Raw genomic sequence first — 21,829 nt, 5'->3', positions numbered from 1 at the left:
GAGTTGAGGAAATATATCAAGCATGTAAAATGGGTAAGGTTGCAGTAGGACCCCAGGTAATTCCAGGGAAAATCAAGAGATGAATTATTCAGTAGCTTTTTCTTCTGATTTCCACTGACATTGCATTAGAAAAGGTTGCAGTAATATTAGGGTTATGTTAAAGAGAATTAACTCTTGTGTATAAAAGGCATTTGCTTTCACTTAAAACTTTCCAAGAAGAGTTGTCAACTTGCCTTTCATTTGTCCGAACTTTGAAGTAACACTGATGAGCAAACTGCATGTTAATATTATTGCAAATCAGAAAAAGCTCTAGTGGGAACTGTGATGGGGCGCCCACCCGACTCTGGCCTGTAAGGGGTTAATAGAGGTATAGGAAGGCTGTGCAGGAAGCAGCCAATAGAAGAGGGGCTGCGAGGAGCAGCCAATTTGGGCCCAGAGTCCCTTATAAGAAGAAGCCACAAGGCAAAGCAGGGTCAGTTCCTCCCTGGAGCTCAAGGAGGGAGGACTGGGTGCCTTGCAGGTGAATGGAAGCTAGCACCCTGGACAGAGCAGTGCTGGGCAGAAACAGGGGAGCTCCTGGCTGGCTGATAGAACTAGCATGTTGAGGCCCTGAGGTAAGGGTGAAGAAGGTGCTGGGGCCATGGGGAAGTGGCCCAGGGAAATGTACTGAGCTAGAGGAGACACAGCAAGTGGTTGCCATCTACAATGTCCCTGGGCCAGGACCTGGAGTAGTGAGCAGGCCCAGGTCCCCCCCACTCGCTACTGGGGAAGTAGCTGGACCGTTGACTGCAGGGCCTCTGAAAGGGAGGAGCACAGAACATGACATGGCCGGAGGGCTGTGTCTTGAAGATGACGCCGCAGTCCTTGGAGCAACGTGGGTCCAGGAGCAGATGTGATGGCAGCCAAGGCACCATCAGGAGAGTGTGTACTGACGGGCAGAGCTAATCCCCAAGACGGCCAGTAGGAGGCAGCAGTGTGCTGACTGGATTGACATCAATCAGTCAATCCTGAACTTTCTGCCTACCACATTCCTCCACCGCCACCTTTACTTTCTTTGAAATAAGCTTCCTCATTAATCTACTTAAGAGTAACGAGAGGAAATTGACCATAGTACATGACATAAAACAGACATATTCAAAGAATGAGAGTCTCTTCTGAATGGAATTGAATTACAAACATTACTGAAAAGACGGGAAAAGACACCAGGAAAGATTGATGATGACTGACTCAGCCTGCAGGAACAAGTGGAGGAGATCTGGAATATTTTACACTAGTTACAATTTATCCATTAGTGTCAGCAAGATATGTCAGCAAGATGGGTCAGTCTACTGTGCCACGGAGTTGAAGTAACCTGGCATCGCTTGGAAGAAATATATTAAGAGGACTCTTCATTAGACTCTCTGAGACTTATGAACACATCCTGCACCCACCTTTATTTTTCTCTCTTTTTGGTGAAACTTTGCACTAAAATGACCAGAAATTCCAGAACTTATAACTGTATCTAGCTACAAGTCCATTCACAAAAATTACAAGACACACAAAGGTTTCCCAGCAGTATATTAAAGCTGTTAGAGGCTCTTTTACTGTGGTTTTACAGGACCTAGCACAGTGGGACCCCACCTCTCATTAGGACCTTTAGGCGCAAGCATAATACAAAATTACTGTGTCTGTGGTCTCTCTTAGAATGCAGGAAATCATAGAAACGTGGAACTGGAAAGGACCTCAATAAGTCATCTAGTCCAGTCCCCTGAATTGCGACAGAATGAAGCAGACTATCCCTGACAGGTGATGGTCTAACCTTAAAAATCTCCAGTGACAGAAATCACTTCCTAGGTAACTTATTCCAGTGCTTAACTACCCTTACAGTTAGGAAGTTTTTCCTAATGTCTTAACCTAAATCTCCCTTGCTTCTTGTCCTATCCTAAGCAGTTAAGAAGAACAATTTATCACCCTCCTCTTTATAACAGCCTTTTATGAAATTAAACTGTTATGTCCCCTCTCGGTCTTTTCCAGACTAGTCAAACTCAATTTTTCCCCATCTTTCCTTGTAGGTCATGTTTTCTAGACCTTTACTAATTTTTGTTGCTCTCCTCTGGATTTTCTCTAGTTTGCTCACATCTTTCCCAAAGTGTGGTGCCCAGAACAGGACACAGTACTCCAGCTGAAGCCTTATCAGTTTTGAGTACACTGGAAGAGTTATTTCCAGTGTCTTCCTTACAACACGCCTGCTAATACATCCCAGAATGATCACTTTTTTGCAATAGTATTACATTGACTCATATTCAGTTTGTGATCCATTATAACTCCCCAGATCTTTTTTTGCAGTACTCCTTCCTAGGCAGTCCTTCCCCATTTTGTATTTGTGCAACTGATCATTCCTTTCAAATTGTAGCACTTTGCACTTGTCCTTACTGAACTTCACCCTATTTAAGTCAGACCATTTCTCCAGTTTGTCAAGATCATTCTCTATTTTAATTCTGTCCTCCAAAGCACTTGCAACCCCTCCCAGCTTGGTATCATCCGCAAACTAAGTGTACTGTACTCTTTATGCCATTATCTAAATAATTTATGAAGATACTGAATAGAACCGACCCACGACAGATCCCTGTGGGATCCCACTCAATATGCCCTTCCAGCTCGACTGTGAACCACTGATAACTACTCTCAGTACACTTTTCCAGCCAGCGGTACACCCACCTTAAAGCAGGTTAGTCTAGGCTATATTTCTCTACACTGTATATGAGAAGGTCATGCAAGACAGTATCAAAAGCCTTACTAAAGTCAACATATACCACATCTATTGCTTCCCCCTATCCAAAAGGCTTGTTAGCCTGTCAAAAAAGGATATTAGGATGGTTTAATACGATTTGTTATTGACAAATCTATGGTGACTGTTACTATCATCTTAATTTCTTCTAGGTGCTTACCAATTGATTGTTCAATTATGTGCTCCACTACCTTTCCAGTTAAGCTGACTGGTCTATAATTCCCTGGGGTTGTCCTTATTTCCCTTTTTATAGATAGGTACTATATTTGCCCTTTTCCAGTCCTCTGGTCTCTCTCCCATCTTCCATGAGTCTCAAAGATAATTGCTAATGGCTCAGATACCTCTTCAGCCAGTTCCTTAAGTATTCTAGGATGTATTTCATCATGACCTGCTGACTTGAAAACACCTAACTTGTCTAAGTAATTCTTAACTTGGTCTTTTCCTATTTTAGCCTGAGATCCCACTCCATTTATACTGATGTTTAGAACTTTAGTTATCAAATCCTTTTTAACTTTTTGATGAAAACTGAAACAAAAAGGGCATTTAACACTTCAACCACTGCTGCGTTTTCTGTTATTGCCTTCCCCTCCTCATTGAGTAGTGGGCCTACCCTGTCCTTGGTCTTCCTCTTGCTTCTCACATATTTGTAAAATGCTTTCCCTAACTAGTTTAATCACATTTGTGCTTTGGCCTTTCTAATTTTGTTCCTACATGCTTGTGTTGGTTTTTCACATTCATCCTATGTAATTTGACCTAGCTTCCCCTTTTTATAGGACTCTTTTTTGAGTTTCAGGTCACTGAAGATCTTTTGGTTAAGCCCAGGTGGTCTCTTACCATACTTTCTATCTTTTCTACACATCAGTGTAGTTTTCTCTTTTACCCTCAATGTCTCTTTAAAAAACTGTCACCTCTCCAGAACTCTCTTTTCCCTTAGACTTGCTTCCCATGGGATCTTACCTATCAATTCTCTAAGTTTCCTAAAATCTGCCTCCTGGAAGTCCATTGCCTTTATTCTGCTGTTTTTCCTCCTACCATTCCTTAGAATCATTAACTATCATTTCATGAAGCATTAAAACTAGCAGAAAGTTGCTATAATAGATTACAAGAACCAATGTAAACATTTTTTCTGAAATAAAAGGCATTAATACCTCCCTCCCCCAAACACAGAATATCTGGCTTTTTTGTTGGTACAGACTGATCTATAAGGCTGCGAGTCTGTCACGGAGGTCATGGAAGTCACAGAATCTGAGACTTGCCAGGACTGCTGTGACTTATGCAGCGGCCAGTGTGGCTGGGGCAGTCTTGGGCCACCGCAGCCCCCACAGCAGCAGCAGGACTTTGGGTGTGGGAGGGAGCTCAGGGCTGGGGCAGGAGGTTGGGGCGTGGGAGGGGGCGAGAGCTCTGGGCGCGCTTATCTTGGGGGGGGAAGGTGCTCCCCGGAAGCGGCGATGTGTCCCTCAGCTCCTAGGCAGAGGCCCAACACAGTGCATGGAGCCCCTCTGGCCATGCCTCTACTTAGGAGCCAAGGGACATGTTGCCACTTCCAGGGAGCCACGCAGAGCCAGGTAGGGAGCCTGCCAGCCCTGCCAAACACCCTCCCCCCAGCAGCAGAGGCGGCGCATCCAGACACCCCCGGCCCCTGAGCACTCCTGAGCACCCCTGAGCACCCCAGGCCACCTGTCCCGCGAGTACCCAAGATTTAGTCAGGGGTATATAGTACAACTCATGGACAGGTGACAGGCTGTGAATTTTTGTTTACTGCCTGTGACCATGACTTTTACTAAAAATACCTGTGACTAAAACGTAGCCTTACTGATCTATAACCCCTATAGCCTATATGTTCATAGAGGACTACACTCCCTAACAGACAAAAATTCAAGGAGTTAAATCCCAGCATGGATCTCTCAGATCCCAGGTCATTCCCATGACTGCAGTACCTCTGGGATATTTACATTAGTTCATAAGGCTTCAGAAGTGTAAATACCAGATCGTCCCTTAGATCTCAGAACAGCCCTAAAGGTAACTGAATTCTCCCCAACTGATTTGGTCCCTGCACTTACAATTTATAAGATGACTCACTTCCAGGGCATTTCATGACACTGGGGAGAGTGTGTGTCTAGTAGTTAGAGAGAAACAAGGAGTAGAGAGACCAGGTTTTCATTTCCCACTTCAGTAAGTGACTGAGATCTCAGTCAAGCCACATAACATCTGAACCTCTGTTTACTCATCAACAGAATAGGGATATAAGCCAGATTTACACTTATATAGCACCGTTCATCCTAGAATCTCAAAGCATTTACCACTCTTCCCCCAAAATATAGAGCAGTTTTCCTTGCACAGGTCCAATACTGGTAGGGAAGTGAAAAAATCATCATCACTTGGGACTTAAAACTAGACTGGATAAGCCACTAAAGAATGTGCTGCAGGAAACAACTCTGCATTCTCAAGGGAGGAGCTGGAGCATTTAAAAGGTTTTTCCATCTCTAACTTTGATGATGCCCATGGATAAACATCATTGTTGCCCTGTAATATATTGTGGATGGGTGAACTTTTATTTGCTTAAAAAGCATTCAAATACAGGAACAAAGCACATATATTCTCTAATCTCCTTATATCCCCTCCCTCTCCCCAAAGCCTTTATAAAAATATCTCCTGAGATTTTGTTCACATAACTATCATTGTACTGGAGGCATGATTCAGACAATCATGCTGGCACTATTTTTAGAAGATAATGTAATTACACTAAATGTTACAGATTAGAGGTAAGAATGTATTTCCCCTGACACCGTCCTCTTCTGAAACGGAACACTTAACCCTGTGCAATTACACATGGGAAAAACTATGACCAACAAATTCTGAAACGTCCTCTTCATCATTAATAGCCCATTTGGTGCCTAAAAAAGGCATCTACTGTTTCTTTCAGAATAGCTTCAGACAGAGGTCATGGTGACTTAGTTTAGATTCTAACTTGTCAATTTGTGTTTGCCATCCACAGTAACATAGGCCTTTCTAGGGCCCTTGCTAAGAAGTAATGGGTTCCCAGAGATCAGAACTTAGCCACAATCCTCACAACAAATAAGGATCAACCAAGTTGGTTTCAAAACAACTAAAACATGGCAAACTTTTGAGGCTCCTGGACATATGAGAAGCTTAGGAAAGACTTTTGCATACTTACTGCTTGAGCTGGAAATCTCTTTTGGACTGGATGACATTGGCTGAGCACACATTTGACAGAGACAATCCCTTCCATTGAAGGTAACCCGGTCTCCTGGTGGAAACGGGCGTCTGGAGAGGGAAAGAGAAAAGTGAGTTTTATTCAAGTTTAATCCAGCAAATTCATTCTCTTTCCCATCTCCTGAGCCTGCTGCCTTCCTCTGGTGCAAATCAATATCTTACAGACACTACATCTGAAATGCAGCCATGGCAAAGTCAGGCAGCTGAGTGAAAGCCAAAGGTTTCTCAGTTGTGAGGAGAGCAGAGATTAGACTGGCTGGTATTGTGGTTTCCTAAAGATATCAGATGCACAGTATCTAAAGAGAAGCAGACAGTGGAGTTCACTTAGACTCAACAGCTACAGCAATGATAGCCTTAGCACGTCACTAATGGCACCCAAAAATAGGGAGGAGTAGGCAAAAGGGAAATGGTGGATGGACAGCTCACAGGGCTGGGGAAGGAATATAGAGTTGTTCAACTCAAAGGTTCACCAAACTGGGCTAGGTTCAGTGACTGACAGTCAGAACTATGACTATAGTCACATGAAATGAGTTGGTGGCTACATGCCATTCCTAGACCTTTAAACAGGTACTTACATTACAAAGCCACCCCCACTGTGTCAGTAGAGGACAAGGGCCACCCCTAAAGCAAGGTTGAGGTTTGCTGGTGGGGCAGCAGGAAAGAAGCTTGCAGTGCTGCTGAACCTTGTGGTACCCATTCTGTGGATAAACAGAAGATTTCTACCTTTAAGGTTGCCAGATCCAGCATTTTACACCAGGTCACTAAAATTAGGCAAAAATTCTCAAACTGCCTGCATCTCAACCCACCCAGAAGTGTATATTAGCAGGAGAAGTGTCCTTAATAAATCAGCATCAGTTTCTTTCTGCAAAAACACACAGTTAAAGATCACGATGACAAGTCTTTTATTCGTTCCACACAAGTCGATGGGCTACATTTTATCTACAAGTTTCAGGCCATCATTTACTTTTACTGTATTTAGGAAATACTCCTGTAACATACATGGGATATGAATTCTTCAGTGCAGTGCCAGTCCATACACATTGTTATTTTTAAAAATTATGACCAAAACACTTAGATCAGGACTTGGAAACTTGACCAGACACCTATTTGCCACTGGACTAAATTTACTAGTCCAAGGCAGCTATGAAAGACAAGTGTGGTAATTCAGAAGCCCTGCCCACTGCCATCCCCCTGATAGAGACACAGAGACCACATTTGAACCCTGCTTAATGGCTCCCTCTTTCATACAACCTCTAGGTATCAAATAAATTTAGCCTCCTTCTCTTCCCCACCTCTAGCTGGTGGAAGGGAGGAACCTCTCCCCATTCCAAAGCTTCTTGGCTGCTGGAGAACTTCACTGCTCTACTCCTCAGCAGGGCTACTGGCTACTACAAGCGGGAGCTATTTTAACTGAACCCTAGACACTTTCTCCTGGCTCCTCCTCCCCTGCGAAATCCTGTGCCTGTCTCTGCTGCTGCTCATAGCACAAGATGGAATGGTGTCACTGCTATCTACACGCTTCTGACTAACAGAAGTGAAACTGACTGTTGTCTTGTTAATTTCAGTCTGTTTCTGCTGGTAAAACTATAAGCAGTGGCAGAGGCACCTCAAGCTGCCTGCAAACTCAAGAAAACCACTGCATCAGTTTGCTTCTGGCTCATTTTGGAAGATTTTCACAATCAAAAAGCCTGGAAGCTTTATTTCTTCTTGGTTTTGCTTTTTAATGAAAGCTTAAACTTCTCAGAAACAGATAGCTTAGGTCCATCTCCATGCTCTCCAGGAAAAAGCCAAAATGATGTCAATCAAAATATATCTTCAGTTATGCTGATCTCTAATTGGGCTGAATAGAGAGGTAGTAAGTGTTAATCTCTACTCAAATGAAATAGCCTACAAGCATATGTATAGAAATTGCCCCATAACCTCCAACATTCAGGGATAATATCCGATAGAGAGTTAAGATCATACAAAAAAGTTCCAGCTTCTTTTAAACTTTCCACACTCAAGATGACTTCTGGTTATTAGTGGCTACCTTCTTTCTTCATACTCCGCAGATATCCAATATGCAAAGAGGCCAAAATGGTTTTATTCAGTTTCTCTTGGTCACTGGCAGAATAGAATGAAATAAAAATGGATCTGAAACATAATGGAAGTAGCATATTCAGAAACAGCAATATATAGTGTGGAAAATAGAAAATTATAATTATATTATTTGCATTGTGATATCATTGAGAGGCATCAAGCAAGGATCAAGGGCCCATTGGGCCATGAGCTGGTAACATATAACAGAAGGCAATTCCGACCCCAAAGAATTTATAATCTAAGTATAAGATGAGACAACGGGTGGATACAAGAGACGGGGTGAGGGGAAAGCACAGAGTAAGAGTGGGAAAGTTATTAATACACTAAGCATCACACACAGCACACCAGCTGGCTAGCCATTGAAATGTGGGAATCTCTTCCAAGTCACTCCAAAAGCAAAAACTGTAAATATAGACCACAACTTAGGTCTTGAAGATGTTAACACTCCATCACAGGAACTGATCTCTGATTGAAGCCTCTAATCACTACCACTATGCTAATAGTTACAATGAAATTTTATTCTCCATACCATATACTATGGTTTCAGAAGATGCTACTCCCATTACATTGGGGATCCATTCCTTCTTTCGTTGGGTCCTTCCAGTGACTACAATAAATCCAGTAGAATCATTTTGACCTTTGCATACTGGATGCCCCATAATACCAAGTACTCAAACCAAAAAGACTGGAACGTTCCTTCTTCACTTTCTTTTCTGTATTTTGTTTGGGATTTAAGAAAAAAGAAATGAAATTTGTCTAAAATTTCTAAGCCATATTATTCCATTCACAGAAAGAGTGTTTCTTTGACTGAAACCGACGACAATATTAGTTGACCAGCTGCCTGGCTGAAAAAGAGCTTTAAACTACATCAGAGTGTATTGGTTGGGAGCAACTGTGGACCAGCTGAGGCAATATTTCCAGTCCTCAGCAAGAAGATTAAGCCCAAATCCTGAGAACATTTAAGCACAAGTAATTTGACCCGCACAAGTATTCCCATAGATTCATGTGAATAAAATTAGCTCATGCTTTAGTGAGCCCCACTCTAGAGCTCCTCCTAGTGACCACAGGGGAGTGTAGCAGGTGTGAAGGGGAAAGAGGGACAGACACATTGCAACAGGACTGGGAGCCTGGGGCCCTGATCAAGAAGAGCCCTTTTTGTAGCTGCCCAAGAGTCACCAGAGCTCACAGACAGAAAAGTGTAGACTAAGTACGTACCCAACCCTCAGAAGATTCCTTATTTTAAAATGTGGCCCTGAAATGCTTCGGTTCTGAGTTCAGCCAAATGTGAAACCCAGTATCATAATGCCCTTTATAACCTATCCCACATAGCCGGATGTTAAATTCCTTCCTATGTGACAGCAGCCGTGTTGAGAGGTTACAGGGTATTATATCTAGCAGCACAGCTTTGCTGGTAGATGCCTTTCAGATAAACTAATGGGCATTTTGAACTCCCTAAAGTTCAAGTGACAACGAATCATTCCCAACCAAGCACCTTCTAAGAGAAGACACCTCTTTAGAACTGCATGCTGTGGCAAAGCAGTTCTTCTCCCTGTTATTTTGTGTTATCGGGTTAACATCACAGAAAGAACTCACTCACTTGCAAACAGTGCAGGCAAAGCAGTTTGGATGGTAGGTTTTTCCCAGAGCTGTCACTACTTCTCCTTCCACGAATTCCCCACAGCCATTGCAGCGGGTTCCATACATGCGCTGGTAATCCACAGAGCAGAGGTATTCCCCGTTCTTAATGAAAAAACCTCCTTGGGCCAGGTCACAGCCACACACTGGAAAAACAAAACAAGCACAAATCAATTACAAGCCAAATCCAGGCTGGCAGGCTGGAAATATATAGCTGTACAAACAGCATCCTCCCCCATATGTTTTAGGAGACCTGGGTTATGTCACAAACAAGAGGAGTTTGGTAGTCTCAGTCCCCTCTATAACAGACCTTTTTCTTCGGCCCAGCACATGACGCGGTGAATGACTGACATTCTCTGGCTACAAGAGGTTGTTCACTGGCATAGCGGTCTATCGAAATCTGCACAGTAGCAGCTTGTGGGGGGGCCCCTAGCCACTGTCATGAGTCTGTCAGTAACATGCACATTATAGTTCACCAGAGCTGCAAAGAAAAACAGTTAAGAAAAATAAAATTGGAGAGTCTAGATTATGTATTGTTAAAGGATGTAGAAGAAGATACTGGTTGCAAAGGAACTGGCTTCACGTTCAGCGGTTACTAAGGGCCATGCTTTTTTCGCAAGTTTCTGCAAACACTCACCCATGCAATACACTCTGCGATCACCCTATCTCATCTGCCTTTAGGATCCGATTTTAAGAAATTGCACATTCTGTGCAGATTGCAGTGTCCGAAGGAACGTGTCCTTGGAAGCCACTGCAATGCCAGCACAGAGGTCTATAGGATTTAGAGTTACAGCGATTGCCCTTTTTATTTATGAAAGAAAACAAAACCCTGAAGGCAGATCCTTTGAGTGAAACTGCTCCTAGTTGAATTCTAGTGAATACACACACAATATCATCTAGCAAATGCCTTATGAGCAATTTTAACTGCGCTACACCCCTTTTGCTTCCCAGTTCTGATGATGTGCATGGTGCAGTAGCTTAGCACTGGGCCAGTGTTTTGGTTTTGTTGTAGATGCAGGTGCATGCACTTGGAGGCAATCGCTTAAGGAGAAGAGATTGGCCCTCCCTCAGGTACATTTAGTGTTAAATTTGTTCCTGATCATCAGCAATTTATATCTTTACTGGGAAGTGGCTGCTTTATATTCTGTTTGCTCTCACAGCTGATTCACAAATGCAGTCCTCAGAGTCAGAAGACTGCATGGAAATACAGGGGCTGGAAAAGTTGCTCCAAGCTGCAAGGGGTTGCAAGTGCTTTGGAGGATAGGATTAAAATTCAAAATGATCGGCGAAACTGGAGAAATGGTCTGAAGTAAATAAGATGAAATTCCATAAGGACAAATGCAAAGTACTCCATTTAGGAAGGAACAATCAGTGGCACACATACAAAATGGTAAATGACTGCCTAGGAAGGAGTACTGTAGAAAGGGATCTGGGGGTCACAGTGGTTCACAAGCTAAGTATGAGTCAACAGCGTAACGCTGTTGCAAAAAAAGCTAACATCATTCTGGGATGTATTAGCAGGAGTCTTGTAAGCAAGACACGAGAAGTAATTCTTCTGCTCTACACCGTGCTGATTAGGCCTCAACTGGAGTATTGTGTCCAGTTCTAGGCACCACATTTCAGGAAGGATGTGGACAAATGGGAGAGAATCCAGAGAAGATCGACAAAAATGATGAAAGGTCTAGAAAACATGACCTATGAGGTTTCCAATTTCACTGAAAAGCCAACAGCCAGAACATAACCCCTGGTCTGGAGTCCTGGCTCCAATACCTTAAAATACTGATATCTGCTTGGATGGCTAAAGCAGATATCTAATTACATGACCCAAGAGGACAGTTACATAAAGAACACTATACAATGCTCCCATTTTTAAAATCTAGCTGTGAAGCTGCAGTACAGTGTTGAGAGCCTGGAGCTACAAAAAGAGTGCTGGTGAGGGAGGAGGGGAGCAACCATGGTAGGTCAAATTTAGAACCTCTTACCCTTGACAGTGTCCCTTTAAGCCTACTCATCAGTCATCAGCCATTCATGAGGGGGGCTAGTAGTTTCCACTTCTCAAAGGTGGAGTACAGTAACTAGCCCCAGCCAGAAAGTAAAGGCAGCTTACACAAGAGATGCACCCACAGCCCAAGCATCCCGCCATTTTGGGGGGAGGGATAGCTCAGTGGTTTGAGCATTGGCCTGCTAAACCCAGGGTTGTGAGTTCAATCCTTGAGGGGGCCATTTAGGGATGTGGGGCAAAAATTGGGGATTAGTCCTGCTTTGAGCAGGGGGTTGGACTAGATGACCTCGAGGTCCCTTCCAACCCTGATATTCTATGATTCTTCCATTCACTCATCCAAGGAAGACTTGGCCTGTACCAACAGAATCTTGCATCAAGGAATGCTGGAGGAAGAGAGAGAGCTCTAAAAACAGAACAGATTTTACTATTTAATGTTCTAGCGCAGTCTGGCCGGAATGATTTCTTTGTAAGTGCACGTCCCATTTAAGAGGCTTTCATAGATGGCTGGCGTTTCCGTCTGAAAGAATGAATTTCTTAGAAATAGTCTCTGGTTTAGGGTTAGGTTAAGGCCCCTCTCCCCCACCACACGCACCAGCAGATAGGACTGGGTCATTCTTCCGTCACTGCATGAACTTCTTCCCACTGCTTCAACCCTTAGCACTACCTTCCTCTGGGCGTTGAAGCTGTTGGGTGGCTGGGTGCTAAACCTTTGCTACGGGGAGAAGTTAGTGGTGCAGATGGAATTTCATTATGTCAGACCCCTCAACATGAAATGGAAGAAACTTAGGCAATCACAGCCCAGGAAGTTCGGATGGGTTGCATCACAGTTAGCTCGGTCATACTGTACTTCCAATACAGTTTATGATGCAAGAGAAGAAAGAATAGAATATTAAAGTTTGCACTAAACAAGGCAAACGTTAAAAGAGTCCAGACATACACGTGTATTCTGGACAAGTTGTCATCATGAGCATGCTGAGCTGCTGATTTTGCAACCTGGAAGTTTTTTGTACTGGTTATCCGTGTGCATGTGTCACATCACCCCCATGTAGATCAAATAGCACTTTGATACCAACTGATGCCTGCATAACATGCAATTCCCTATGAGAGTTTTACTGACAAGGACATAATTTTAGCGATTTTACTGGTAATAGGATGTAATTTCTCCAGCAATTACCTTGGGCAATTTATGCAACACACAGAGAGAGCACAGAGCTCTCTAAAAGGTCCAATGGTAGCTTAAGCATCAGCCACCTCTGGCAGAATCCCCATTGAAAGTTTGTTTGTGAATGAATTAATAGTAGTTGAGTGCACTGGTCTTTTCAGTGATAGATATTTCCTATGGATCTGATTCAAGGGAGTTACATTCTATACAGGGTGTGTGGGGAGAATTGGGCCTCAAATATTTGTGTATTTTAAAATTTACTTTTTCCTCTAGTTTTAGAGAGAAGTCATAGTCCCGAGCTTTGAAAGGAATTTTTACTCATCTTTACAAGGTGACATAATATAAACCATCTGAAGATTCATACCGAACAGTAAGAAAAGTATCTGCCATTTTGGTTTCACTCACTTCTACTGCACCATCCTGTATAACTGAGACAGTGAAAGAGGCTGTGTCTTGGCTGTGTCCTCTTCCGCATTGTAAGAGGACACAGCCATATGCCTTATTGTTCAAGATAGCCAATCAGATTTTTTTTTCAAAACTGCTGAATAAATTTAGACCAAATTGCCAAAGCCACGATTACTAAGCGATAATTAGATGAGCCACTTTCGAGGTGCTTTCCTGTCATGGAAAAAATGGAGAAAAAAGATGACCTCGTGGTTAAGGTACTAGAGTAGAACTTAGGAGATCTGGGTCCAGTTCCTGGCTTGCTACAAACTCCTTTTTAGACCTAGGGCAACTCACTCTCTCTCTCTCTCTCTCTCTCTCTCTCTCTCTCTCTCTCTGCCTCAGACCTTTATTTGTTACATTGGAGTTGCACTAAGTAACGAGTCAGTGCTGAGAGAATGAGCAATCGATCAACGCTACGTTCGGCTGATGCGGCAACTCATGGTGTCGGATGCCATCAGGTGATCGAGGGACATCTACATAGAACACATCACCGGACATCAGCAATACCAGGAGGGAGGAGCTAGAATGCCGATGAGAAGTGCAGTCAGGAAAGTAACTGAAACACTTTCCTCATGGATTGTATTTTCTAAATGGACAACCTACCTAATTCTCAGTTACTCAGGGACAATTTCCACTCATTGATATATTTTGCTTTCCACAACCAGATCTCTGTACAACTTTTCCTGAGTGATGTATCCGAGTATTCGGATTCTAGTATCTAAACTGTATTGTTAAATCTATTCACCTAAATTTGGGTTATTGCTGATTATGTACTCTGTGTATCATATGACTTAAAACAAACTCTGTATTTGTGGATACTCTAAGCACTACACCCAGATGTACAGATGCTCTTTTTTCAACCTATGTATTATATAATTTTTTTTAACATTAGCTTTAATAAAATTTTTATATCCTGTGTCTGTCTTGACCATTTAGATTGCAAGCTCTTAGTGAGACAATCGTTGCTTCACTGTGTCTGTACATACCTAATACAACAGAGTCACCACATGCTAATGTAGTAACAAAAAACCAAACAAAACAATTAACAACAACCTAAATCAAAATGCCCGGGAGAAATGGAGCAGTATTTAAGTGCAGGGAACAGTGCAGTACTGGCAATTCTTTCCTGGGTTTCACATTTCTGCAGAACACAGCATTAATATTTCATGTGCAAATAAATTACATTTCACCGTGGCATTCAAACTACATCGAGCCAAAAAGTCAATTACCAATGACTTATGAGAATTACAAACACATTGGTAAGGCTTTATTATGCTGCAAAATCTCTAATGCTGATTTTCAAGTACACCTCCCTCTTGTTTCCTCTTCTCCCCTCTTTGTTTCAAGCATTTTCTTCAAATGAAGAATACAAGATTATGTAAGCTGATGTCTAGAAAATAACGAGGCCCCCGCTCTGCATCACCACTTGTCTTCTTGTAGGATATAAATACTGTGATGGATACTTAAACCAGATTCTTCTTCTATGGTCACATTAAATGGATCATGGCTCTTGCAAGGTGCTACTAGTCACAGCAACATGGTAACTGTAATTCTGGTCCATTTAGTCCATTACTATGTCTTCCACAGCGGCCAAACCCCGTCGCTAAGGAAGGGGTAAACCCCTCGTATAGACCTATTGTGCCTTGACATGCTGATGAGGAAATCTCTTCCTAACCTCCATCACTTTGCAGTTAGCTTGCACCTAAAAAACATGAGCATTTACACTTAAGTTTTTTTTAAAAGCTTGACATTAAGAGTAGTCAGCATGTCACAGGATCTGACCTAGAAACAGTACGTGATATTTCTAGGTTTCACTTTGCCAACGGGTCCACTCCCAGCTCTGTCAATGAGTCACCTTTTGAAAAATCACTTAAATCATGGCTCAGTTTACCCACCTACGCAATTATAATAATAGGACAGGAATTTCAAAAGCACTTAATACAATCTATCAATGGGACTTGTGCTCCTAAGTCAGTTAGCTACTTCTGAAAATCCCTCCTATCATGTACCACACAGAGGTCTTGGGCAGCTAGCTCGTTTGTAAAAGCATACTGAAATCTTTGGATGAAAGGTATCAACGCAACTATTAGCATCTATTCTCTCATCACAACCACAAGGATTTATACAGGTATCTCCCGGCAGCAGCAATGGGATGTATCAAAACTCTTCTTGGGAGTATATTTTTAAAAAATTGGTAATTGTGGTTAAACAGCAAATTATCCTCTGGCCCAATCCAGCCTCCTTTCCCCGCAGTCTCCTGTTCTCCATTCATGCTCTTTGTCCATTGCCAACTGACTCCCGGGTCATTCCCCTCATACCAGTAAGCCTTGCATTCAGTTGCAAGCATTCCTAACACAAGGCAGCACTAACTGCAATCTGAACCACCAGCAGATTCCTCTTCTTTGGCATACCAAGATCAGGGGGCATGTACTAGTCCGAGGATTTGAAGATGAGTCCCAGCAACCATATTTTAAAAGGGAATATGCCCGGACAATTTAGCATGTGTGCTCCAGTTGCTAATCAGGGCTTTTGGCTACACTGACAAAATGGGGTTCAGCTAGGCCATTAACATCAGCAGCCCGAAAAGTGCCATGGCAGCAGGCTGCTTTCATACTGAGTCATGGACAGGTTGCATTAAAGACTATCTGCATTTGCTATACAAACAGGGTCAGGACTGAGCAGCTTTTGTGGGGTTTTTTGTTTTTTTGCAACGATGCAGAAACCATCCCTCTGTCCATAAACCTCCCCCAAAGCTTAACATTTTTCTTAGTGCACTTCCTTACAACCGTTACAGGAACACCACTGTGGGGTGGAGGGAGAGGAGGAGCTTGTGGTTTTCATTTTTATGTAAAAGGAAAGAGCATCTGCCCAGCACCATTCATGTTCCATGCATCTGCACCTGGCCAGGCAGTTAAGCAAGACAAATGGGCAGCGATCAGTACCTGTGCACAATGAATCCTGTCACTGACAGGGCGTTCTTGTCAAGTTATTGCAATACAAATATCACGTCACCAGGGAAAAAAATGAAGAGCGCCAGGAGGACAGCTACCAGGGTACCTCCAGTTTTGGTTCTCCCTTCCCATGCTCATTGGAAGAGCTATGAAAGAATTGATTAGCTGTGACAGTAACGACATATACGTCATGCTTGAGAAAGCAAAAGCCAACAGATATTCTTTAGGCAGGCATCCATCATAAGGAGATAGTCCTGTCACCAAGAATTAAACCTGCCAAGCAGTTCTATACAAGAACAGGTGACATTTCCTCCAGGACCTTTCCTGCCTGATAATATGGAAGAAATTCCATTTTACATGATCAGAACCTCTCTTCTGAAAGATAAAAGACACTGAGGTGCATTTCCACATAGATCTGTATTCACTGGGGAATCAGAAGCACAAATGACAAGAACTCACTAGTTTGCTCTTTTTAATATGATCTTTCCCCAGGACTGGAGAAAGTCAGCCTTTGTTACACTGAGGCTGTATCTCAAAGGATTCTACATTCCAAGCATGTGATCCTTCTCCCCCTATGAAGAGTGTCCTGGAACAAAGGCATACACCACAGTGTATGTGGAGAACATAGGAACACAAGTCTCTCTCTGTTGAACTACATGGAGCTATTGTAACTTATCCTCCGAACACAAGACACCCAGCTGGACCTGAGATATTATTAGCCAAGTGCTACTGGCTCTCAAAGCTACAGGATCGATGGTGTGTAAGTCTAACTATTCCTGTCAAAGGTAGCTGCTTAGGAGCTTAACATCAGTCATTGAGGTTTCCCGGGGGGCAGGATAATTTTTAAGCAGTTCATTGGTTAACCGTCACTTCCAAGCTTTGATGGAGCTGATGCATGTAAAAAGGGGTCAGACTTTTTCAGAAGTAAAATGAACATGAATTTAGTGCCCAATTCTGCTGTTCTTACATGAGAATTCCCACCAACTGTCATGGAAATACTAACCAGTAAGGGCAGCAGGACTGGGCCCCGATAGGGTGGAAGTGGGTCAAAATAACGACATGTTCTATTAATCAAAGATAAATGAAGATAGCTAAAAGACAGAAGCAATGAAGGCAGGCGAGTACACTGGTAAGAGTGGGTTCCATATGGCAACTAATAGAGTTGAATGATCTTCTTTAACAAGAAGACTAATCATTTATGGTGGTGCTCTAAGCACCAACACAGGCGAAGGTGCAAATTCAGTTTAAGGCTGATATTTTATTTCATTCTTATGTTTCTAAGCTTCAGGAAATGATTGTGTCACTGATCATCTCTTGCTGTTCTCAAGCAAAACAATATGGATACAGGCTGTATTTCTTAACCACAACGATTTCCTTGTTTGAAGGTAAGAAGGAATTTGGCAATGTATCAGTTTACATCTAAACAACCACACACAAAAATCTATTTCTTTTTTGCCTAACAAGGAGCTTAACAGATTCTGTATTTATGGAAACAAGGTTAATATTCTTATTAAGGTCTAAAGTTTCTACATTTCAAATGAACTGATGATTGTTCCTCTCTTCACTTCAAGTTCCTCTTATCAGCACTTTTCTCCTGTGCTTTGGAGTTACTTAATGAGTGAGTCTACGGCAAAATAAGAAGCAACTGGAGAGCAGATGAATAGGATCGGTATCAGAAGCCACACTGCAGAAGTCTAGTATTAGAATTATAGAAGCATTATTACTCAGTATTATGAGCCATATTCAGCCTACTGCAAAGACTGTGACAAAGACCTGGAGAACCTCATCTCATACTTGGCTGTCACTGCAGATTCTCTTCCATCCTACACATGTGGTACACAAGTTTTGATCCCAGCTATTTGGTGCTTCTTTTGACATTCCTTGTAGGTCTGGATTCTCCTCTCACTCACTTTGGTGTAAATCACAAGCGACTCCATTAGTTATGCCCGTGAGAAACAACTGTAGGCGAGGTTAGAGTCTGGCCCTTATCTGGTCATTAATCTGGTCCCATTAGGTCACCAGTCTGGCTCTTCTGTCATCCTATTTGTGAGTGGGATGTCCCATTTACTCCCCCTGTGTACTCGGATGCTGCGTATAATCCCTCGGACTCTCGTTTGCCTCCCAGACAGCTGTTTATTTTATGCTATTTCCTTCCTGGTTCTTAATACCAGTCACTTCTTGCATCGTTCTCTACATAAATTTACCCTCTGTTCAGCTGCACTGTGTCTTTTTTCCCCCTTCACGTTTTGTACCTGCTGTCTGAGTTATTATGTAATTCAATTTATAATATGAATAACGCAATAATCAATACAAAATTTAGTCAAGTCCAAAAGGTATTTACTCTCCAGTGTCACCCAGCCAGCTTAGATCCTCCTGACAATCTCTTATTTCATGCCACAGTTCATTCTTATCCAGTCTTCTGTGTACCAACTATATCAAGTCATTTGTTCTTTTTAGTGGGTCTGACAGTGAAAGTTTTTAATGACTTGTCAGCACTGAGGTTATTATCTATGTTCATTTCATACTACCACACCCTGGTGCTTTAAGTTTTTCTTGCCATCCAGCCCCACATGGTTCCTCTAGTCCTTCTCTCCAAGAACGGCAACATTCAGGCCACAGAGAATTGTCAGCTATTAGGCTGGTGTAGCCTTTTCAGAGTGGTTCTGATGGCACTCTTGGTGGTGAAGGTCCCTCCATCCCTCTTCCTGCTCCAAACAGATCAACTCAGAGCCCTGACAAAATACTCAGGTTGGGTGCTGGGGACCAGACCTGCCCCTAAAGGTCTAATTCTGCCCTCCAATGCATCTATGCAGCTCCCATACTGGCAGTTACGCGAGTCTCTGCTGATAGAATTGTGCAACTAGGTTTGCTGTTTTTCAAATGCTCACCAAGATGTCAGACTGATAAGATTTCTGTGGACAGTCTCTCTTTACCCACAGACAGGTATAGCATAGATAGCCACAAAGTAAGATTCCTACACTGCTCATCCATGTGGTTCAACACTGTGCTGCTGAATTATCCCTAGGGATAAGGGGAAAGTTCCATCTCCATTAGGGTGACCAGATGTCCAGATTTTATAGGGACAGTCCCAATATTCAATGCTTTTCCTTATATAGGGACGTATTACCCTCCACCCCAGTCCTGATTTTTCACACTTGCTATCTGGTCATCCTAATCTCCATAGCCCATGCAGTCCTCTGTCTCTCTGCAGAGATTGCCTGGCATGGCCCTCATTACTGCCAGTTGTAAAGGTGATCTTTAGGATGTGGGTACCTTTCCACTAGGAACGAGAGTGAGACCTCCAACCATATAATGCAAATATCCACTAAACGGATACCACGCATGATGGCTGAGTGACAGGTCACATTAGATTTTTAATTTAACCGGTTTGCCTGTCCATAGCCAAAAGGCTGGTTTTAGTTCTGTTCAATCAGCTTTATTATATTTTCTCCAGAATACTGATGAACAGGAGTAATCTTTTCAAATCACATCACGTTCCACAGAAGAAACTTTTCTGCCTGTGTCTGATGTGCGTACATTTCACTTTCTTTTTGGCATTATAACAACCGATAGCTGCATCTGAAGCACAATGGTAGGAGAACAATAGTCATACATAAAGTAGCAATGTGACAGCTTCCCATAAGAAACATCAGGGTTGTGTGCACCATGCCGGAAACAGTGGTAAGAATCACTGAACCACTTAAAACACCTTTCACATTAAGCTAAGCACTAGCTGGAGATCAAAGTCACTTATGGGTCTGGGGGAAATGAACCTTGCACAAAATGCAATCAGTGGAAAAATGTCAAAGGTTGGCCTTGGAGAACTTGGCTGTAATTATCCAGATGAGAAGTCTTCCGAGAAAGATTATAAATAAGAAAACCAAGGATGCTGGCGATAAATTTCATTTCACTCTACCTCATTCCTAAACTTCGGGGGGGGGGGGGGAGAGAAACAGCCAAAGGACAGATCTATTCACAGAGCTCCTTCAAGCATATAAAGGATCAGTACTGTCTCATTCAGTCAACGTTGTTAGCAGTGAACTGGCACGTAAAGCACAAACACAAGAAATGAGAGCATTGTAGTTAATGACATTTAAAGCAAACATACCAGTGGCTTGCAGAAAATGAGCAGCTCCTCTGATCTCAAAGAATTGTTCTCTTAAATGTCTAATTTTGCCATCATGGTGATTATGATAGGATTTTCTATAGCACCCATCAGTTTAGTATCTAAGAGCCAGATGTTTAAAGGTAGGAAATCAACGGGAGTTCAGTACCTAGAGTTACATCACTATGCTGCAAGTGGACTTCAGGGATTTTCCCACTCTTCTCCTTTCCTTGCCACACATGGCTGTCCTGGGGAAATACAGCTATAAGTTTGTTTTTTAAGAGACCGTCTCTTATTTTCTTCCTGCTTCCTAGAACAGAGCGATTCTCTTCATTCTGGTAGTTATTGTGGGAAAGCTTTCTCAGAAAGGAGGGACTTGTAGCATGCCCTAAAGATAGCCCGATTAGTTTAATCTCTCCTACATGTTCCGGTGACCTGGAAGGTCACAGATATAGCTAGGTTGTGACCTATTTATGAAAGACTTGGAGATCAAGATCAATGCCTCGACCTGGATACAGAAACAGTTTGGAAGTCAGTGAGGAATAGGCTTGCAATGCCCTATACGGCTGAAGAGGAAGGTGGCTGCATTCTGCACAGGATGGAACCTCAGCAGTGCTTCCATGGTCAGTCCCACTTGCTAGCTCATTTCTCTGTGTACCTCTTGGAAAGAGGTGGCATTAGGCTCAGCAATGGAAGAAGAAGGATATACAGCTTGCCTCTTTGGTGGAGCCATCTCCAATCTCTGCTGGATTGTAAATTTTGATTTGTAATCCTGACATTACTCATAATTGGCATCTGAGTATGCTCAGGTCCTAGCCCCAAACCCCCCCCCGCACTGGGCCCCCAGAAACTTCATCATCCACTATGATTTTCAAAGTCAGTGAGCAGTCAAATTTGAATCATTCCAAATGTGAGGAATTATTTGTTTTTTATTTAATTAAAGACAGTGCTCACTCTTAGTATCAGACCGTCAGTATTATATTGCTTCACAACTACATCTAAAGTTAGTTCACTAAAATGTATGCCTCTTGAACATTTTTATTTATTGTTTGTAGTACAGCAGCACCTAGAGGCCACAGCCAAGACCAGGGCCTCGTTGTGCTAGGCACTGTACATATACATAGTAACAGACAGTCCCTGCCCCAGAGAGTCTACCATCCAAGGGTATGTTTTCACTTCAGTGTTGGACCCAGATGCTGATCACCCCGGCTAAGCACCTGGCTTAGCTTAGCCTGGATGTGAGCAGTCACACTGCAAAGCCATACCTGAGATATTGTGTCCTTGCTGGTGCTGTACTCCCCTCATGTGTGTGGCTAGAACTTCTAGGGTCATAGCCCATAGTTCTTTGTGCTGCAGTAAGATGAGGTGCTCTACAATCCTTCCCCAGTGAATTGTGGGAGAACTTGTCTGTCCTTCTAGGCATACAGTGGGTACTGGGGGAAGGCAC

General features: G+C 42.8%; 1 protein-coding gene across 8 annotated transcripts in view; it reads right to left on the bottom strand.

Annotated features, from left to right (window-relative positions):
- ABLIM1 (actin binding LIM protein 1) overlaps nt 1–21,829 on the bottom strand; it is a 311,243-nt gene that overhangs the window by 133,033 nt on the left and 156,381 nt on the right. For all 8 annotated transcript variants that reach the window (XM_074959284.1, XM_074959287.1, XM_074959282.1 and 5 more), the window contains exons 3-4: nt 9,678–9,861; nt 5,943–6,052 (exon numbers count right to left, since the gene is read on the bottom strand). In XM_074959284.1, coding sequence (XP_074815385.1) covers nt 5,943–6,052; nt 9,678–9,861 — 294 coding nt within the window. The remainder of the gene's footprint in view (nt 1–5,942; nt 6,053–9,677; nt 9,862–21,829) is intronic.

This window comes from Natator depressus, chromosome 7 (assembly GCF_965152275.1).
Source record: "Natator depressus isolate rNatDep1 chromosome 7, rNatDep2.hap1, whole genome shotgun sequence".
Lineage (NCBI taxonomy): Eukaryota > Metazoa > Chordata > Testudines > Cheloniidae > Natator > Natator depressus.
This window is presented reverse-complemented; position numbering and strand designations above follow the sequence as displayed.